The following is a 16,946-nucleotide window of genomic DNA, read 5'->3' as shown; positions in this document are numbered from 1 at the left end:
GTCGCATAGCTCGCGAATTGCGAAAGGCATCAAATAGTCTTAATCCGGCACTGGGCAAATTTGTAGTTTTTTGTAGAAAAATGCAAACTTTTAGAACAGCTACTTGAATGAATCCTCTTAAGGCTCTTTTTGCAATTGAGTTAGGTGTTCATCCAGCAGAGCTTACAAGTTCGAAGCTTTAAGTTTGGACGCTGAGATTGGAAGCTTTTTTTCCTTGTTGATATTTGTATATATTGCAGCACAGTTTATGAATTGACATACTTTAGTTCATGAACTTTTCTTCTCAATCTTCTTCAATCTTTTTTTGTCATCCTCTTAAAAAACATTTTAAAATTGAACCAGATATTTGTACAAAAATTATAACACGGAATCAGGTCGATACCATACGATCCGATAAAGCAACAGTTCCATTCTTACGAAAATAAAAAAATAGACCTCAAGATATAAAATACAAATACCTTGATTTGAAAAATAATAATATTCACAAATTTTCACAGTATAACAATATATATCATGTTGGCATTGAGAGGATAACTAACGATGTCAAGTCATATAATGCAAGAAATATTGCCTTCAATAATCAAGAAATATTTCAGGTTTTCAAAATTTAATAAATAAACATTTTCATTCTAAGTATTTAATTAAAGGATAATTAATAATACTTTCTAATAAGAACTTAATGGAATTAAATGAAACGTTCTACCCACAAAAATCTTATCCAAGATTATTTAAACCCCCAGGATATCTCTAATGTATTCATAGTTTAGATTTATGTTTCTGCAGATGTATTGCTCTTTCTTTTAATACACGTCTTAATATCTTCCCAGAAGGATTCTTTGGTATCTCATCGATAAATATAACGCCTCCTCTTAAATGTTTTTGATAAGATAGAGTATCTGTAAGAATGAAAGATTAATAAGAAATCTATAATATCCTCTATAAATGAACAACATACCCGCAATTAATTTTTTCACTTCCTCTTCAGTGACATCCATTCCTGGTCTCTTAACAACAAAAGCCAGAGGTAGCTCTCCAGCTTCACTGTTCGGTAAACCAATAACAGCGGCATCTGCGATACAAGGATGGCTTAAAAGTATAGATTCTAACTCAGCTGGAGCAACCTAAAAGAAATAAATAAATGGAAATTAATAACAACTATTGATGTGTTATATAGATAATTTACCTGAAATGCTTTATATTTTATAAGTTCCTTTAATCTATCTACAACAAAAAAATATCCTTCTTCATCATAGTATCCAATATCACCTGTATGTAGCCATCCTTCGGCATCTATGGTATTTGAAGTAGCTTCATTATTGTTTACATAGCCTTTCATTATTAAAGGGCCTTTAAAACACAATTCTCCATTCTTATTAGGCCCTAAAACATTCCCCTTTTCATCTATAACCTAGGTGAACACATAATAAGTAAATAAACGATACAATGTATATATACATATATATGTGAATTGATTTTAAAGAATCTTTTAAAACTGTATAGTAATTATAATATCTATTATAAATTCATCAAAATTAATTCAGTCATAATATAAATAAAGCTAACCTTCGCCATCATACCAGGAACAACTTTTCCAACAGATCCAACCTTAACGCGCATATCTTCTGAATTCATTAAAACGCCAAGCGTCGTTTCAGTAAGTCCATAAGCTTGAGATACAAATTTAACACTGAATCTATTAAATAAATAAATTAATTTGTAAATTAAGTAGCTTCGTCCTCATAATTGTGATTAGTTACTTGTTAGCCAATTCCTTCTCAACCTCCTTGCCTAGTGAAGCTGCACCTGTTCGAATTTCTCTAATAAAAGATAAATCATACTTGCTTGTTAACGGATTTTTTAACATTTGCAAAAGTACTGGCGGCGATACTATAACTCGTCTTATCTAAAAGGAATAATTATATTAAAAAAGGAAAATTTATAAAATATAACATAAATATATTATACCTTGTATTTTACAAGAGTGTCTAATAGTAATTTTAAACTATATTTACGTATAACCAACATCGTTTTTCCCCTAACTAAATTCATAATCATCAGCATAAATCCGAAAGAGTGAAAAAATGGATTCAGTCCAATCATGGCGTCATTAGAATCTTCGTTTTCATGAAAAGTAGACATCATTAACCTACAGAAAATTGTAATTAAAAGAAAACATTTTGTATTAGTACATATTTACTTTGAAACTTCCATAAAACAGACCATATTATCGTGCGTACATAAAACACCTTTAGGCATTCCGGTAGTTCCTGATGAACACAAAATAGTAGCTATCGTTTCTTTGGTATTGATAACAGCAACTTTAAAGTCATTATCTACTTTATTTATACCTACGGAAATATCAACATTAATTCTAAATATACACAAATAAATAATCGCTCACCTTTTAAAATATCATTATTTAGACTAATTACATTCCTTTGGGGGTATTTTTTGGTATCAAAAACTACCAATGTTTGTATGTAAGGATGATCTGGTAATACGGAAATCATTTTATTTATATACTTCTCAGAACAAAATACCGCTTTCGGTTTAGATAAATGTAAAATATGTTTCAGTTCCACTAAAATATTCGAAATAATTACAGTATAAAATATATAATTCCAATAATAATGATGATGCCCTACCAACAGTGTAATCCGGATTTAAAGGAGCTATAGTAATTCCCATAAAGAACGCAGCAATAGGAATAATACTAAATTCAATACGATTTTCACTACATATTGAAATAGAATCGCCAATACCAATACCCGCAATTTGGAACCATCTGGCTAACTGTATGCTTCTGGCCAAGATTAATTTTCCTGTAGCTTCTTCACCTGTAAGGGCGTCTATCTAAAATAATAAGAATATCAAATACAATGTATAGCCGGCATGAATACACTACCTACCAATATCACGTTATCCAGTGAATTTTTTAGTGAACTATATAACAGATCTCCCATTGATTCTTCTATAAGCTTCCTCTGTAATCGCGGCCCATGTTGAATATATTTATCGGCCATGCCTTCAGTTTAACAACTACCACAGTCTAACAACATCTAACGTACTCTCATAAGCAGTTGTATTCTGTTGCGTGTTTTGATATTTTATATCAAATGGGACTTAATTTCAAGTCAAAGGTCCAATTTAATATACCGCGTAAGTAAATACATTTATATCAGTTCAAATAAGCTTAATGAAATATTTAACAACTCAATTTGGTGGCTTTGGTTACTTTAAATTCACATATTTTATTAAGAGATATTAGCCTAATTATAAAAGTTCTAATAAGTCTAATCTATCTAAAAAAAACTATAAAATATATATAACAATAAAGTCGATAAATTGAGCAATATAAGTTGTTTATTGAACTAATAGTCTAACAATTTGTATTTGACCCAATTAATAATTTCATTAAAAATGCTTTTCTTATGTTTTACTTTCAAATAATGATGGCATTATTTCTGAAATAACTTTCAAATTGATAATAATTTAGATAATTAAACTATATATTAATATGGAATTATTATTTATAGAATTAATGACCCTATATAGATGTTAATACAAAACTAATTGGCATTTATTACTTAATGTTATTAAATTTTAAAAACAAGTGAATTCATGAGGTCATTTAATACATTTGGACAACAAAACAAAAAATTCCTTAAAAATACAAAGGTTAATAATACTTATTTAAATGATAATACATTACATTTGTTTTTAAAGTATTTTAATATCTTTAAAATGTTTGATTAAGGATGTCTTGATAAAAATACTTGTTGAAATAAATACTTTAACGGTCAACGCTAGTTTGTGAACTTAAAAATTAAAAATTATTGGGACAATGTATTCAATAATTTATTTGTAAAATTTTAGAAATATTACAACTTAGACTTTAATTTAACTAGTCTGATAGCTTTTTGTTTCAATATCCTTCTTAGTATTTTTCCAGTAGGATTTCTCAAAATTTCATCTGTAAAAATGACTCCACCTCGGAGGTGCTTCTGATGAGAAAGAGCATCTAAATTAAAAATAAATTTTAACTCTTAAATATATAAGGGACATATACATTTACCAGCTACATATTTTTTTACTTCCTGTTCTGTTAATGTCCTCCCAGGTTTTGTAACTACAAATGCCAGAGGAAGTTCCCCAGCTTCATCATCTGGCAAACCAACGACAGCACAATCTTTTATGCTAGGATGAGTCATCAGAAGGGCTTCCAATTCTGCAGGAGCTACCTAGAGAAAAAATATTAAAATTTAATTCCCTACATTGAATTATATTTTTACTTACCTGAAACGCCTTATATTTGATAAGCTCTTTAATCCTATCAACTATAAAGAAGTTTTCTTCTTTATCATAATATGCAATATCGCCTGTATGTAACCAACCATATTTATCTATGGTTTCTGCAGTAGCTTTGGGATTGTCAATATAGCCCTTCATTATCAAAGGACCTTTAAAACATAACTCGCCTTCTTTATATGGTCCTAGGGGCTCTCCCTCCTCATCCACCACTTTTACCATCATTCCAGGCACCAATGTACCCACAGAGCCAATTTTAGCTTTATTTTTTGCTTCAGTTGTAAGAACTCCTAAAGTAGTTTCAGTCATTCCATAAGCCTGAGATACATTTTCTACTTTAAATCTTAAAATATGAAAAAAATATAGAGCTGTGACAATTTAAAAAATTGGAAGGACCATTTACCTATCTTTTAATTCTTTTTCCATTTCTTTACCCAAGGCAGCAGCCCCACATCTTATCTCTTTTATACAAGACAAATCATATTGATTAGTCAACGGATTCTTTAACATTATAAGCAACACTGGTGGAGGAACTATTAATCTCCTTATTTTGTATTTCACAATTGTGTCTAGAAATACATTTAGTTTGAATCTTCCTATTACCACCATTTTTTTTCCACGAATTATATTCAAGAACATTAACATAAACCCAAAGGAATGGAAAAATGGTGTTAAACCAATAATAGCATCGCTTGGATCGTCATTTTCTACTATATGAGTCATTATCATTCTAAAAATATTTCCTCAGTTATGTATATTTCCAAAACAATAATTATACCTTGAAATGTCCACATATGTTGTCATGTTATCATGAGTACACATAACTCCTTTTGGCAATCCGGTAGTTCCTGATGAACATAAGATAGTTGCCACAGTATTCTTAGTATCAATAGGTACTGCTTTAAATTGTTCATCAATTTCTGTTACATCTAAATATACAAATATAATTAGTTATAGTTACATAATGATTACAACAACTTACCTTTAATAATATCATTGAAATAGATAATTTTTTCATGAGAATAATTTTTATCACCAAACAAAATCAAGTTACGAATAAATAAATTATCTGCACAAACTGATGTCATTTTTTCTATTGTTTTTTCGGAGCAGAAAACTACTTTTGGTTTAGACAAACTCAAAACATGTTTCAGTTCCACTAGAGATTAAAATAACACCAATAAATTAATTTTAGCATAAGTAACTAATTCATAATACCAATTGTATAATCTGGATTTAAAGGAGCTACAGTTACTCCCAATAAAAATGCTGCTATAGGTACTACTGCAAATTCAATCCTATTCTCACTAATTATAGAAACACTATCACCAAGATTAATATTCTGAGATTTAAGCCATTTAGCTAAACATATTCCTCTTGCAAGGAGCATCTTTCCCGTCACTTCTTCATTTGTTAAAGCATCAACCTATGCATAAACTTTCATTAAATATAACAATAAAAATTGACTATAAATAATGTATGTAATAAACAATATTAATTAATCTCAGCAATTAATACAAGTAATTTTATAAATAAACTATACTATATAATACATATATATATATATATATATATATATATATATATATATATATATATAAACTAATACAATAAAATATTCACCACTCACCAATATTACATTATCTTCATAAACTTTTAATATCATTAATAATAATTCTCCTAAAGATATATCCAAAAGCCTATCAATTGGGCGCCCATGAATAATATATTTATGATCATCCATATTTATTGAATATTGAAAATATATATATTAAAAAAATCAAAAACCTCTATTTAATACGTGTAAAAAATGAAAAAATCTTGAAAATATACAAAACTCTCACTATAACGGCCTATGCTAAATTAACCTGACTTCATAATAAGATTAATTTTACTGATAGTTTATGATATCACTTAACTTTTATCTTGATTATTTTGTTTAAACCCTTTATACCTTACAGATTATCGATTTTATTATCATCCTTTAAAATCGTATGATAGGACGTAAACCAATGAAAATGTATATGGTTAAGGTAACAAGCTGCATCATTTAACTCAACCTATCTATTGCTAACTCCTTTTCTCCATTCATAGAAAAGAGATAATAATGCTCTTATGCTGCTAGGGGAAATTTTAAAAAAATATGTATGAATAAGCTGGTCTAGAAATTTGAAAAATAGATTTTCTGCGTATTCTCAAAGTTTAGTCCTTTAAGAAAATATCATCAGGAGTATTATATTAATAATTGAATTATTTTTGAGAAAGGTAACCGTTTAAGCTTTATGTATATTTAAAAGTCTATTAATTTTAACTGTTTTTAAATTTTAAATTCAATGGGTCGGATTTACACATTTGCCGCCAGTAAGCTATTCAAATTTTGCGGCCTCTACTGACCTTTGCAATTCGATACCATAGTTCAAAATCATGTTAATTACTTTTTGTCAATGAAACATGTATGGTATTAAATATTGGTTTTTGTTAAGTTTTATTTGTGTTTTTTTATTTATTTTTATTTTCAGACAAAAAAAAATATTTTTTGGCCAAATTTGCCGCCAATAATTTGTCGCTCTAGGCTCCAGCCCGCTGGTAAATTCGCTATATTTTCGATGTATGCATTCACTTAACCACTGAAAAAGTCTACAGTTTTGGACGGTGAAATGGTGACCACTAGAAATAATTTTGGTTTCTATATTCCATAATTTTCATTAATATTATTGTAACTGCGAGTAAATTAGAAATTAAATTTTCTGGAACGGTTAAAATGTAGAACGCAGTAGTGAAAACGTCTAATATATTCAATAATATCCGTTTATAAATAACTATTGAAATAAATGACCGGAACAAAGCCTTAGACAGTTAGTGCTGTGATTACTTGAACGATTACTACAATAAAAGGTGCCGACATTGAATTGGAAATGTGACAAATAGCAGATTCTACAGGAGTGTAGTGAGAGGGTAGGCTTGGAAAACCCCAGTATTTTTTTATCTAAAACGCTCTATTTTTAGGAAGGATATTATAGGCCGCCATGCCAAACCGTGTCAAAAGCAAACAGCCTGATAGGGCAAGGGATGTTTTCCTCAGAACTCAGTAGATTAGCGCGCACTATCGCTCTTATGCTTATCCAATTCACACGATTTTCGATATAGAACAACGCAGACTGATTAACATATAGGATCCCAAAGATCATGTTTTAAATTTTTTGGAATCATTACGATCTGTGAATTCAAAAGAAGAGGAAAATTTACAACCTGATGATTGCGTTAATGATGTTAACGATTACGTTGTCGAATTTATCTATTTCTGCTTTAGTTAAGGAATTGTAATGCCATAGAAGGAAATAAATAAATATATTCTGAAGTATTACGTGTATTTTCTAAGGTTTACCAGTCAGAATCTACTATGTTTGCCTAACAAAAATCAAACACACTTAACTATTTCCGGGGATGGTACATTGAAAATGTGACATTCACATTACTTTTTGTAATTACACCCATTGTAGGCAAATATTACTAATAAAGTAATCGATAGAGCTCAAAAATCAAATTTTTGCCAAGTTTGATGCATAGAGAAACAAGAAGAAAACTATTATATTGAAGCTTACGTTGACTGGCATGAAGAGTTTGAACATTCATGTCCAATGAATGTGATTATCGAGTTGAAGAAGGAACCGTAAGTGAGACAGCGTGTTTATGTTATGCTAAAATTGTGATGAGTGGAACATAGGCATAGGGGTTTAGTTTATGTTAGAATAAAATCAAGCCTGCAGTAACATTTTGTGATCACTGTTTAACAGTCGCCACTTATTCACGTAAAATAAAATCTTTCATTCAGGAGGAAACTTTCATTAAACAGTGGCTTTAATTCGATTGTCGCATCTTTAACGAATGACTTCATTTCTAATACGATTTTGGCAAAACCCATGAAGAATTTGTCTTACGCAATGCATTTGAAAAAGTCCACCTTACACCTCAAGCTTACATATGTTAGCGTCCAAATCGCGGAGCCATACAGAAATGTTGACAATATAAACTCTCAAAGGAGGCGGATTTTAGTCTTGATTGTAATACTTCCCCTCTTCCACAAACACCATCTTAGAGAAGCAATATTCCTGCAACTTGACTAATTCATCTTATTACTTGAGGGGTTGATGCCACTTCATTATCCTTTATTAGTAACTCCGTTAAAGTTCTTGACCTACTACACTTGCTTCAACTGAATCCTGATGAGATTTAATATAGCAGGCGATCTGCCAATTGTTTATATTTTGATTTAGCTGTTGCATATTTAGAGAATTATAGGGCTCAGTGAATGGAGGCAAAACATTACATTATGAGACCGTTATTTATTGACGATATAAAAATATAGAAATAACAATAAATAAAAGGGAACGGGGCAGGTTTTACTTGAAAAGACTCTAGGCTAGTCGTTGGTGGCGCGTTTGAACTGAACGATGGTCAGTGACTGAAAAGATCCTTCAATAATATAACAGATCAACGTCTAGAGGATGCCAGATCTTCGTTATCGTTTACTGGACGTTACTGCTTGCACTCCGCACGTGTACAACATCTGAGGCAATATTTTCTGGGTATTTTGTAGGCCGTTATTCTAATATGTAAAATTCGACATGATTGAAGGTTTCTACAGTTTTGATTAAATTTTTACAAATTTTGAAAATTAAAAACATTTTGGGCATCACCATGGTACTGAAGTTCAAACATTTGCTATTATACAAAGAACTAGAACAGTTTACTTAACTGAAAGAACTCTAAAATGCCAATATTTAAGTAGAAGTTTCACTAGCCTGTAATTCTACTCAAAAATTAGTTTAAATATAAAATAATTAAATAGCAAAAAATAACTAACTAGATACATTATTCAAAATCATTATAAAGGTATAACTGGCAGGAAGGTATTACTCTGAACTTTAGTATAAATCTAATCTAATTATGGAAATATGTAGTGATATTTTCATCCCACATATCCGGCTTGTGCATTGAAACAAGTACAACAGATCATAATAATGACTATTAAATTAAGTTTGTATATCATCTAATGTATTGAAGCATATCTAATGTGAGATGTAATAAAGAAATTGTATATGTTTATACTTAATTTTTTATTATTTACTATTTATAAAATACAATATTTATTTTTAGTTATTATATATTGAGTAGTACTAGTCTTTACTCAATATATAGGTGAAATAAATATAACATAGTGATAATTTATAACAAGAATGAAAAAACTTAAATAATTTCAACATCATTGATTGCATATCTCAATTTAATGATCACAGATGTTGGAGTAGTAATATCAGCTACTACAATTTCCTGTCCATCTTTAAGATCCAAATCTATTAATGTTTTACTCAAGTTTGGTCTGGTTCTTTCCTCAATCATTTTTATTGTTGGTATATATAATGTTTTATTTTTGCCATCTATTGTTGTAGTTAATCCTGGATTTTTCATTTGAAACTAAAATAGTTCATTTCTATTAGTTTCATATAATGTATCATAATCAAAGATTAATCTCCAAAAAAAAAACACTCACCTTAACATTTTCACATAAATAATCTATTAGATCTTTTAATTTCATTTTGTACGGGTCTTCAATATCGACTGATTGGGGTATGTTAGAACATGCTGTGCAATTGTCCTTTTTTTCTGCCTCATAAGCATAGGTATAAATTCCATCAATATCATTAAATACCATAAAGTTATTTAATGGAGTACAACAAGAAGATGCTAATTTGAAAACTTCAGATGCACAAACTGCAGCAATAACCGCATTTGTTGAAGCTACTGCTGGAATAATGTTTTTAACTACACCTTGGACCAATCTAAAGGTTACACCTTGAATATTGAATTGATTAGCTCTTTCTAGAGATCTTTCATAAACCCATGTTGTATGTTGAATATCATCACCATCCAATGGGACACCAAATGGATTTTCTTTAAAAATCATATAATTAAAAGCACATAAGAATGCAACTGATACACACTGACTCTACCTTTTGGCCACTGAACTACTTTTACAAATTCTACACAATGTTCTGGTAATCTAGGTGTATTAGCAATCGTACACAATGGGTAAGTAACTTGAGGTGGATACAAGTCCAATGTACAATCAATACAGGCAGTCATTCCTGGCAATATCACGCGTGCATTACCCTTAAAACCTTCAGTGCCTCCATCTACCAAAGGTATAATACTGGATTGATTGAGAACACCATTTTCATCATAGTTTAATAATGATAAAACCATTCCATTGATCCACCGTCTAGCTGTAATGGAATCCAATCCACATACAATTACATGAAATTGTCTATAAAAATCATCTTTCTTTTCCTCAATAGCACAACAATGTGGTACCACTTGACAACCAGAAATCCTTCCATTAATATAATTTGCTGCCACCTACAGCAGAAATGATGGAATTATATATTGGTAGATATAAAAAATAATCAATCTATATACCTGTGCTTTAGACAAGCCTATATCTTTATGGCGAAACAGGAATTGGCGATTTAAATTAGACAAATCAATAGTGTCCATATCAATAATATCAATGTGTCTAAAACCCATCATAGCAAGATCTTTCAGCAACTCACAACCTAAACCTCCGGCACCAATTATGAGAATTTTACAAGTATTCAAGATAAAATCCAATACATCGGATGAAGGTTCAAATTCTGGATGACTAAATGGACCAGGACGCTCAAGAATTTTCCGTAAATGAATCCAACGCCTTTGGTGGGACTCTTTCACCTCCTCCATTTTAGATTTATTTGTATTACTGTGAGATTAATCGAACACTTTTACAATATTATTTTTGAAGCAAACACGCTTAACCTATAATTCTTCTTCTAAACATAATCACAAAACGCAGAGGAATTATCAATATTTTGTGAACATAATCTATAATAATCTATATATAAAAGGTGTGAGATTGGGTAATAAATTGGAATAATTTAAATATTTATTTTAAATAATAGAATGATAATGAAATGTTACTATTACTACCATTACTATTATTTTAAAAAATATCGATAGATGGAAGATAAAGAAATATTATTTTTTTTACAACAACTAAGAAAGATATTTTATAAAAGATATATCAATATAAAATTCATATTAATAACCCAGAATTTTCGAAGGGGAGTATCGAACTTTTGTTTTGCAATTTCTTATCCCAGGTCCTTAAGGGAACTTTCAGTCGTTTGGTATCGAAATTTTGTGTCTGCCACTTATATCGATATTTTTTTAATATAACATAATTTACATACCGATATTTTTTAAATTTTAAACTAGCGTTATTTCTCTCTACGCCCAATTTCAGTATAGTAATGTTAAATATAAATATTATAAATATATTATATACATAGGCGAAATAATATCGTGTATTGTGCATTGCAGACAGTAATAGTATTAATTATTATATTATTTCAAACAATTATTATTCAATCGTATTGTTTAATAGCTAACATCATTTGAAATATAAAGTTATTCGATTATATATCATTTGATTTATATATTTTTATTTCCTTTTATCTATAATTCAAATTTAAGTGAAATTTAAACTAGGGATGCAGAAAAAATATCGGTATATTAATATATGGATATTTTCTAAAAAATATCAATATTTTGGTCCGATATTTTTTTGGCCGATATACGATATTTTTTAGCCAATGTTTTTCGATATTTTTTCAGAATAGATTAAGTATAATTTAAAAAAAACCTTTAAAATCTGTACTTAATTTTATTTAAAGGTTTATTGAATGTTGGTACTTATACGTATTTTAAAGGTTCATCAAAAATATCCTTATTCTTTAGGAGATTTAGAAAAAAGATATATTTTTTAGGTTAATATTTCACTATTTTTATTTTTTCTTAAAAATATCGATACATTTTTTTGCAAAATATCGATATTTTTTATACTTATTGCAAAAAAATATCGATATTTCTTTTCTCCGATATATCGATATTTTTTAACAAATATCGGAAACGCTTTATCGAAATTTTTTAAAATTTCGATATAATGAAATATCGATATTTTTTCGGTGGCCAACACCATAGAGTAATATTACTCTACTGCCAACACTCCTAATTTAAACACTTCAATAATTCAATATTTTATCTTAAACACAAAATATACAGACTTTAATGTTTTGGGATCTTAAAATACATTTAACAAAAGAAGAAGATAAGTGTTTAACCTCTATGGTGTTTAACCAATAGAAATTTGTAAACTAGATTTTTTTCTATGATTTTTACTTACAAGATAAAGTGCATTCTATATTTCTGCTTTTAGTTAATAACTTGAATAAAAATTATGGCTGCGGTTGATGTAGTAATTGAAGAAAAAAAAGATGACTCTGTTGATAGACAAAAGGTAAGTACTTAAAAATTATTTGTTGAAATTATACCTTTATTTACCTTTATTTTATATTTTTATTAATACTCTATTCTTTTGTAGATTTGTCCTTTTCTTTTACGGGTATTTGTATCTTCAACGGGTCAGCATCATAAAATAGCCGAATATCATAAAGGTAATACTCCTGCAAATGAATTGCAGATTTATACATGGAAAGATGCAACTTTACACGAATTAACTCAGTTAGTGAAAGAAGTTAATCCAGAAGCTAGACGAAAGGGAACCAAATTTAGCTTTGCTTTGGTATATCCTGATTTAAGAACCCCAATGTACAGGTATAATTGTCATAATTTGCAAAATTAACAACAATATTAATTTGAAAATATCTTGAAGAATGCGTGAAATTGGTAGTACAACAACTGGTGTTAAAGGTCCTGATGATTTAAAAACCTTAGGTCAATTTAGAATAACTATTGGAGATTATATGGATATAGCTATTACTCCACCTGACAACTGGAATGCTGGTAGATCCAAGAACTATACAAATAATTTTGGAAATAGAAACAGACAATATTGATATAATCAATACTAAAATATATGTTTAAAAATTTCAACCATTACAATTTTTAGTTTATTGATACACAATAGCATTAGTTTTATATTTCTAATAAAAAGATATTTTTGATTCATTAGGATTTTTTGTTTATTTAAATTAATGTCTTGTGATTTAACAAATGCCTTGGTAATAAAATTAACAAGCTGATTTTCAAATTCTGCTTTTATTTCTAATTTGCTACAATTGATAATTATATTTCTATAAGTAATAATAATTTTTAATAACAAGTACATTTGTAACCTCCTTTACAGAATCCACCATGTTTTCTTGATCGTTTACAGCTTTGATTGCATGTATACCATAGACACCTTTTTTGGAATTTCTCCTTAAAATATTCTGGAAATAATGAATATTAATAAGACCTCGAGATATACAGGGTTATATAATTTTTATTACCTTCAAGTTTTTTTCTTCCTTCATCAATTTCAGCACTAGTTTGTTCCACACTAGATTCTTCAGATATTTGGCTATTTTCAATGCTATCATCATCAATAGAACTTTGTTTTACATCACTATTGTTACTATTATTATCTACATCATCTTTTTCTTCACTATCAGTGTTTTTAGAACCTGTGTTGTCATCTTCTTCACTATCATTATTTTCAGAAGCTATATCATCTTCCAAACTATTTTGAATAGAATTGTTATTTTGATTATCATTAATGTTTGCATTTTCTTGGGATATTGGATCTGAATCTGGTTCTTCTGAATTATTTGCTTGATTGGATTCAGATTGTGACTTATCAGAATTTTCTTCAGTTAAACTAGTGTTAGAAGCGTCAGCTGGGTTTTGAGATAATGCTGAAGTTCCTTGATTAGATTCAGATTGCGCATTTTCTGAATTGGATAATTCAGCATTAACAGAGCCTGAATCAGCCACATTTTGAGATGCTGATGAATTTGATTGGCCAGATTCAGACTGTGGTTCTATGTTACTTGCGGGTAATTCAGTGTCAGCAACATTTGCATCAACTTGGTTTTGAGATGAAGAATTGGTTTGATTTGATTCAGGTTTTGGATCCTCGGGATTATTTTCTACTGTTACAGTACTAGAATTACCTGTGTTAGCTTCATCTTGAGGTGATAAATCATTTGATTGACTAGATTCAGGCTGTGGTTCTTGTGAATTAGTCTCAGATAATTCGACATTAACATCGCCTGAAGCAGCCACATTTTGAGATGCTGATGAATTTGATTTACTAGATTCAGACTGTGGTTCTGTGTGACTGGCAGGTAATTCAGTGTCAGCAACATTTGCATCGACTTGGTTTTGAGATGAAGAACTTGTTTGATTTGATTCTAGGATACTAGAATTACCTGTGTTAGCTTCATCTTGAGGTGATAAATCATTTGATTGGCTAGATTCAGGCTGTGGTTCTTCTGAATTAGTCTCAGATAATTCAACATTAACATCGCCTGAATCAGCCACATTTTGAGATGCTGATGAATTTGATTGGCCAGATTCAGACTGTGGTTCTGTGTTACTAGTAGGTAATTCATTTTCAGCAACATTTGCATCAACTTGGTTTTGAGAAGTAGAACTTGCTTGATTAGATTCAGATTGTAGATCTTCGGGATTACTTTCTACTATTACAGTACTAGAATTACCTGTGTTGGGTTCATCTTGAGATGATGAATCATTTGACTGACTAGATTCAGACTGTGGTTCTTCTGAATTAGTTTCAGATAATTCGACATTAACAGCGCCTGAATCAGCCACATCTTGAGATGCTGATGCAGTTGTTTGGCCAGATTCAGATAGTTGTTCTGCTGTGTTACTTCCAGGCAAATCAGTATTAGCTACATTTGCATCAGCATCGTTTTGCAATGATGTACTTGCTGAACTGAATTCAGGCTGTGATTGTTCCGAATTATTTTCAGATAAATTAGTGTTAGCAACATCGCCTGAATCAGCGACATCTCCAGATGCTGGTAAGTTTGTTTGGTCAGATTCAGACTGCGGATCTTGTGAATTACTTCCAGGTAACTCGGAATTAGTAACATCAGCATCAGCTTGGTTTTGAGATGCTGAACTTGGTTGATTCGATTCAGGCTGTGATGTTCCGGAATTGTTTTCAGATAAATCAGCATTAACTTGATTTTGAGGAATTGATGTAGATCGATTAGAGTCCGAAGGTACATCTTCTGAATTGTTTTCGGGCAATTCGGTATTAGTTACACCCGCAGAAGGTTGATTCTGAGATTGATCTTCGGAATTACCTTGGCTTGGTGAATTGTCAGTTTGGGTAGACAATTGAGTGGTAGTTTCGATATCTTGGCCGATAAGTGTGGAGGTATTAACCTCATCAGGTATAGTTTCTTGGTACGAATCAATGTTTACCGACTGATCTTGAGCTGTCTCAGACCGGATCGCACGTTCTGTTTGGTCAGTTTCGGATGTTTCGGTAGTAGTAGTACTGTTATTTTTATCGTTGATGATAGTTACTGCTTCGACATTTTCTTGATTACCATTTTCTTCGACACTAGCCACGGTATCGCAATATTCGTATATTTCTGTGGTATCATCTGGCGTGGTGAGGTCAGTTGTAGGTGCACTTAAAGTACAACTGAATAAAAATAACACCAACACTACTAGTTCGAATTTCATCTTGAATTCGTTCGTTTGTTCGGAGACTGTGGTTCATATAAGTATACTTTCTGCTTTTATATCATAACATTTACGTAGGATACCGTAGCTTGGAATGAAACATTTCTATGTACAAAAGAATTAAGGTATTTGTTTGATATTATTTAACGATGACTATACTAAAGTGTTCATGAATGTTTCATCTTTGTTTGCACTTTAATAAAATTCCTATGGTACTCATTAGATTAACCGTTAGTTGTAGGAACTATTCGTCTATTTAACAATAAAATAATGAAATACGTTCGTATTTTGATTTAGCAATAATGGGATTATATTTTATTATCTTTTTTTACTTTGGAGAAACTGCACTTCTGCAAAGTGCAAAAAATCGAAAAATAGCGAATTTTCATATTGGTCACATTTTTGGCATTTAAACTAAAATTAGTTACAAAATATACACTTACAGATTCGTAAAGTAGTTGTATATTAAAAAAAGTTATTTGTATCAATAATTTCTTTGTTGTATTTTCATTAAATTATTGCATATCTATTAATATATTTTAAAACTTATTGTTGTTTTCTGTATGTTTATTCTATGAAAGATTACGTTTTCAAATGATACAGGATATAGTGAGTCAGAAAAACATAGCCATATAACACCCCAATTCATACTTAAGACTATTAAATTAATCTGCTTGTATGAATTTGCGTAAACATTTTTATTATGATTTTGCGTTGATAAGCTTCTTATTTAACTTTCTTAACTTCTTATATTTTCTTTCTAAAATTCCAAATAAAATTACGTCAAGACGTAGCAAATACGTGATCTTAATTCGCCGTGGGTGATATTTATTTTATTACATGAATTACTCATGCTAATTGTTTGTACAGTAATTGTTTTTATACTATTAATAAAGATAATTGAATGGAAAATTATTTAAATGATAAGATCACTGGAGTGTGCCGATTGAAAAGATATTAAGTCCATTGGGAAAAATTATTTCAACGATTTTGCATTCTGTATTATTTACGCAATGCATGAGAGCAGATATCACGTGCCG

General features: G+C 30.0%; 4 protein-coding genes across 4 annotated transcripts; 1 reads left to right on the top strand and 3 right to left on the bottom strand.

Annotated features, from left to right (window-relative positions):
• Nucleotides 1-624: 624 nt before the first annotated feature.
• Nucleotides 625-6,314, bottom strand: LOC143195689 (uncharacterized). The gene is made up of 19 exons (XM_076403085.1): nt 5,939-6,314; nt 5,527-5,734; nt 5,291-5,467; nt 5,087-5,237; nt 4,712-5,038; nt 4,297-4,651; nt 4,076-4,241; nt 3,886-4,021; nt 3,806-3,818; nt 2,910-2,984; nt 2,646-2,853; nt 2,402-2,581; nt 2,198-2,348; nt 1,966-2,146; nt 1,758-1,903; nt 1,564-1,693; nt 1,184-1,408; nt 956-1,121; nt 625-896 (listed from the first exon to the last, which is right to left on the bottom strand). The coding sequence occupies exons 1-19, from the start codon at nt 6,050-6,052 to the stop codon at nt 757-759; spliced, it is 3,249 nt and encodes a 1,082-aa protein (XP_076259200.1). The 5' UTR covers nt 6,053-6,314; the 3' UTR covers nt 625-756.
• Nucleotides 6,315-9,406: 3,092 nt separating this feature from the next.
• On the bottom strand, nt 9,407-11,651 carry Uba3 (Ubiquitin-like activating enzyme 3). Its single transcript, XM_076401421.1, has 4 exons — nt 10,786-11,651; nt 10,320-10,725; nt 9,860-10,260; nt 9,407-9,783 (listed from the first exon to the last, which is right to left on the bottom strand). The coding sequence occupies exons 1-4, from the start codon at nt 11,083-11,085 to the stop codon at nt 9,556-9,558; spliced, it is 1,335 nt and encodes a 444-aa protein (XP_076257536.1). The 5' UTR covers nt 11,086-11,651; the 3' UTR covers nt 9,407-9,555.
• An 858-nt stretch (nt 11,652-12,509) lies between these two features.
• Bin1 (histone deacetylase complex subunit SAP18) lies at nt 12,510-13,371 on the top strand. Its single transcript, XM_076401431.1, has 3 exons — nt 12,510-12,700; nt 12,785-13,017; nt 13,076-13,371. Exons 1-3 carry the CDS (start codon nt 12,641-12,643, stop codon nt 13,257-13,259), a joined length of 477 nt encoding a protein of 158 aa, XP_076257546.1. The 5' UTR covers nt 12,510-12,640; the 3' UTR covers nt 13,260-13,371.
• A 71-nt stretch (nt 13,372-13,442) lies between these two features.
• LOC143194734 (uncharacterized) lies at nt 13,443-16,069 on the bottom strand. Its single transcript, XM_076401401.1, has 2 exons — nt 13,695-16,069; nt 13,443-13,634 (listed from the first exon to the last, which is right to left on the bottom strand). The coding sequence occupies exons 1-2, from the start codon at nt 15,904-15,906 to the stop codon at nt 13,516-13,518; spliced, it is 2,331 nt and encodes a 776-aa protein (XP_076257516.1). The 5' UTR covers nt 15,907-16,069; the 3' UTR covers nt 13,443-13,515.
• Nucleotides 16,070-16,946: the final 877 nt, after the last annotated feature.

This window comes from Rhynchophorus ferrugineus, unplaced genomic scaffold, assembly GCF_030347505.1.
Source record: "Rhynchophorus ferrugineus isolate W39M unplaced genomic scaffold, kcgeb_rfMv2 rfM4, whole genome shotgun sequence".
NCBI lineage: Eukaryota > Metazoa > Arthropoda > Insecta > Coleoptera > Curculionidae > Rhynchophorus > Rhynchophorus ferrugineus.
Note: the sequence above shows the minus strand (reverse complement) of the source record. Positions and strands in the feature narration are given on the sequence as shown.

What these genes read in the sequence shown, in the direction of transcription:
- LOC143194734 (XM_076401401.1), bottom strand. Translation starts at nt 15,906, where the DNA reads ATGAAATTCGAACTAGTAGTGTTGGTGTTATTTTTATTCAGTTGTACT. An exon ending in AGGAAGAAAAAAACTTGAAG is followed by an intron (nt 13,635 to 13,694) that starts GTAATAAAAATT and finishes CATTATTTCCAG; the next exon opens with AATATTTTAAGGAGAAATTC.
- Uba3 (XM_076401421.1), bottom strand. Translation starts at nt 11,085, where the DNA reads ATGGAGGAGGTGAAAGAGTCCCACCAAAGGCGTTGGATTCATTTACGG. An exon ending in AGTAGTTCAGTGGCCAAAAG is followed by an intron (nt 10,261 to 10,319) that starts GTAGAGTCAGTG and finishes TGATTTTTAAAG; the next exon opens with AAAATCCATTTGGTGTCCCA. An exon ending in ATTTATGTGAAAATGTTAAG is followed by an intron (nt 9,784 to 9,859) that starts GTGAGTGTTTTT and finishes GAACTATTTTAG; the next exon opens with TTTCAAATGAAAAATCCAGG.
- LOC143195689 (XM_076403085.1), bottom strand. Translation starts at nt 6,052, where the DNA reads ATGGATGATCATAAATATATTATTCATGGGCGCCCAATTGATAGGCTT. An exon ending in GAAAAAGAATTAAAAGATAG is followed by an intron (nt 4,652 to 4,711) that starts GTAAATGGTCCT and finishes TCATATTTTAAG; the next exon opens with ATTTAAAGTAGAAAATGTAT. An exon ending in AGTAAAAAAATATGTAGCTG is followed by an intron (nt 4,022 to 4,075) that starts GTAAATGTATAT and finishes TTTTTAATTTAG; the next exon opens with ATGCTCTTTCTCATCAGAAG.
- Bin1 (XM_076401431.1), top strand. Translation starts at nt 12,641, where the DNA reads ATGGCTGCGGTTGATGTAGTAATTGAAGAAAAAAAAGATGACTCTGTT. An exon ending in ACTCTGTTGATAGACAAAAG is followed by an intron (nt 12,701 to 12,784) that starts GTAAGTACTTAA and finishes ATTCTTTTGTAG; the next exon opens with ATTTGTCCTTTTCTTTTACG. An exon ending in TTAAGAACCCCAATGTACAG is followed by an intron (nt 13,018 to 13,075) that starts GTATAATTGTCA and finishes AATATCTTGAAG; the next exon opens with AATGCGTGAAATTGGTAGTA.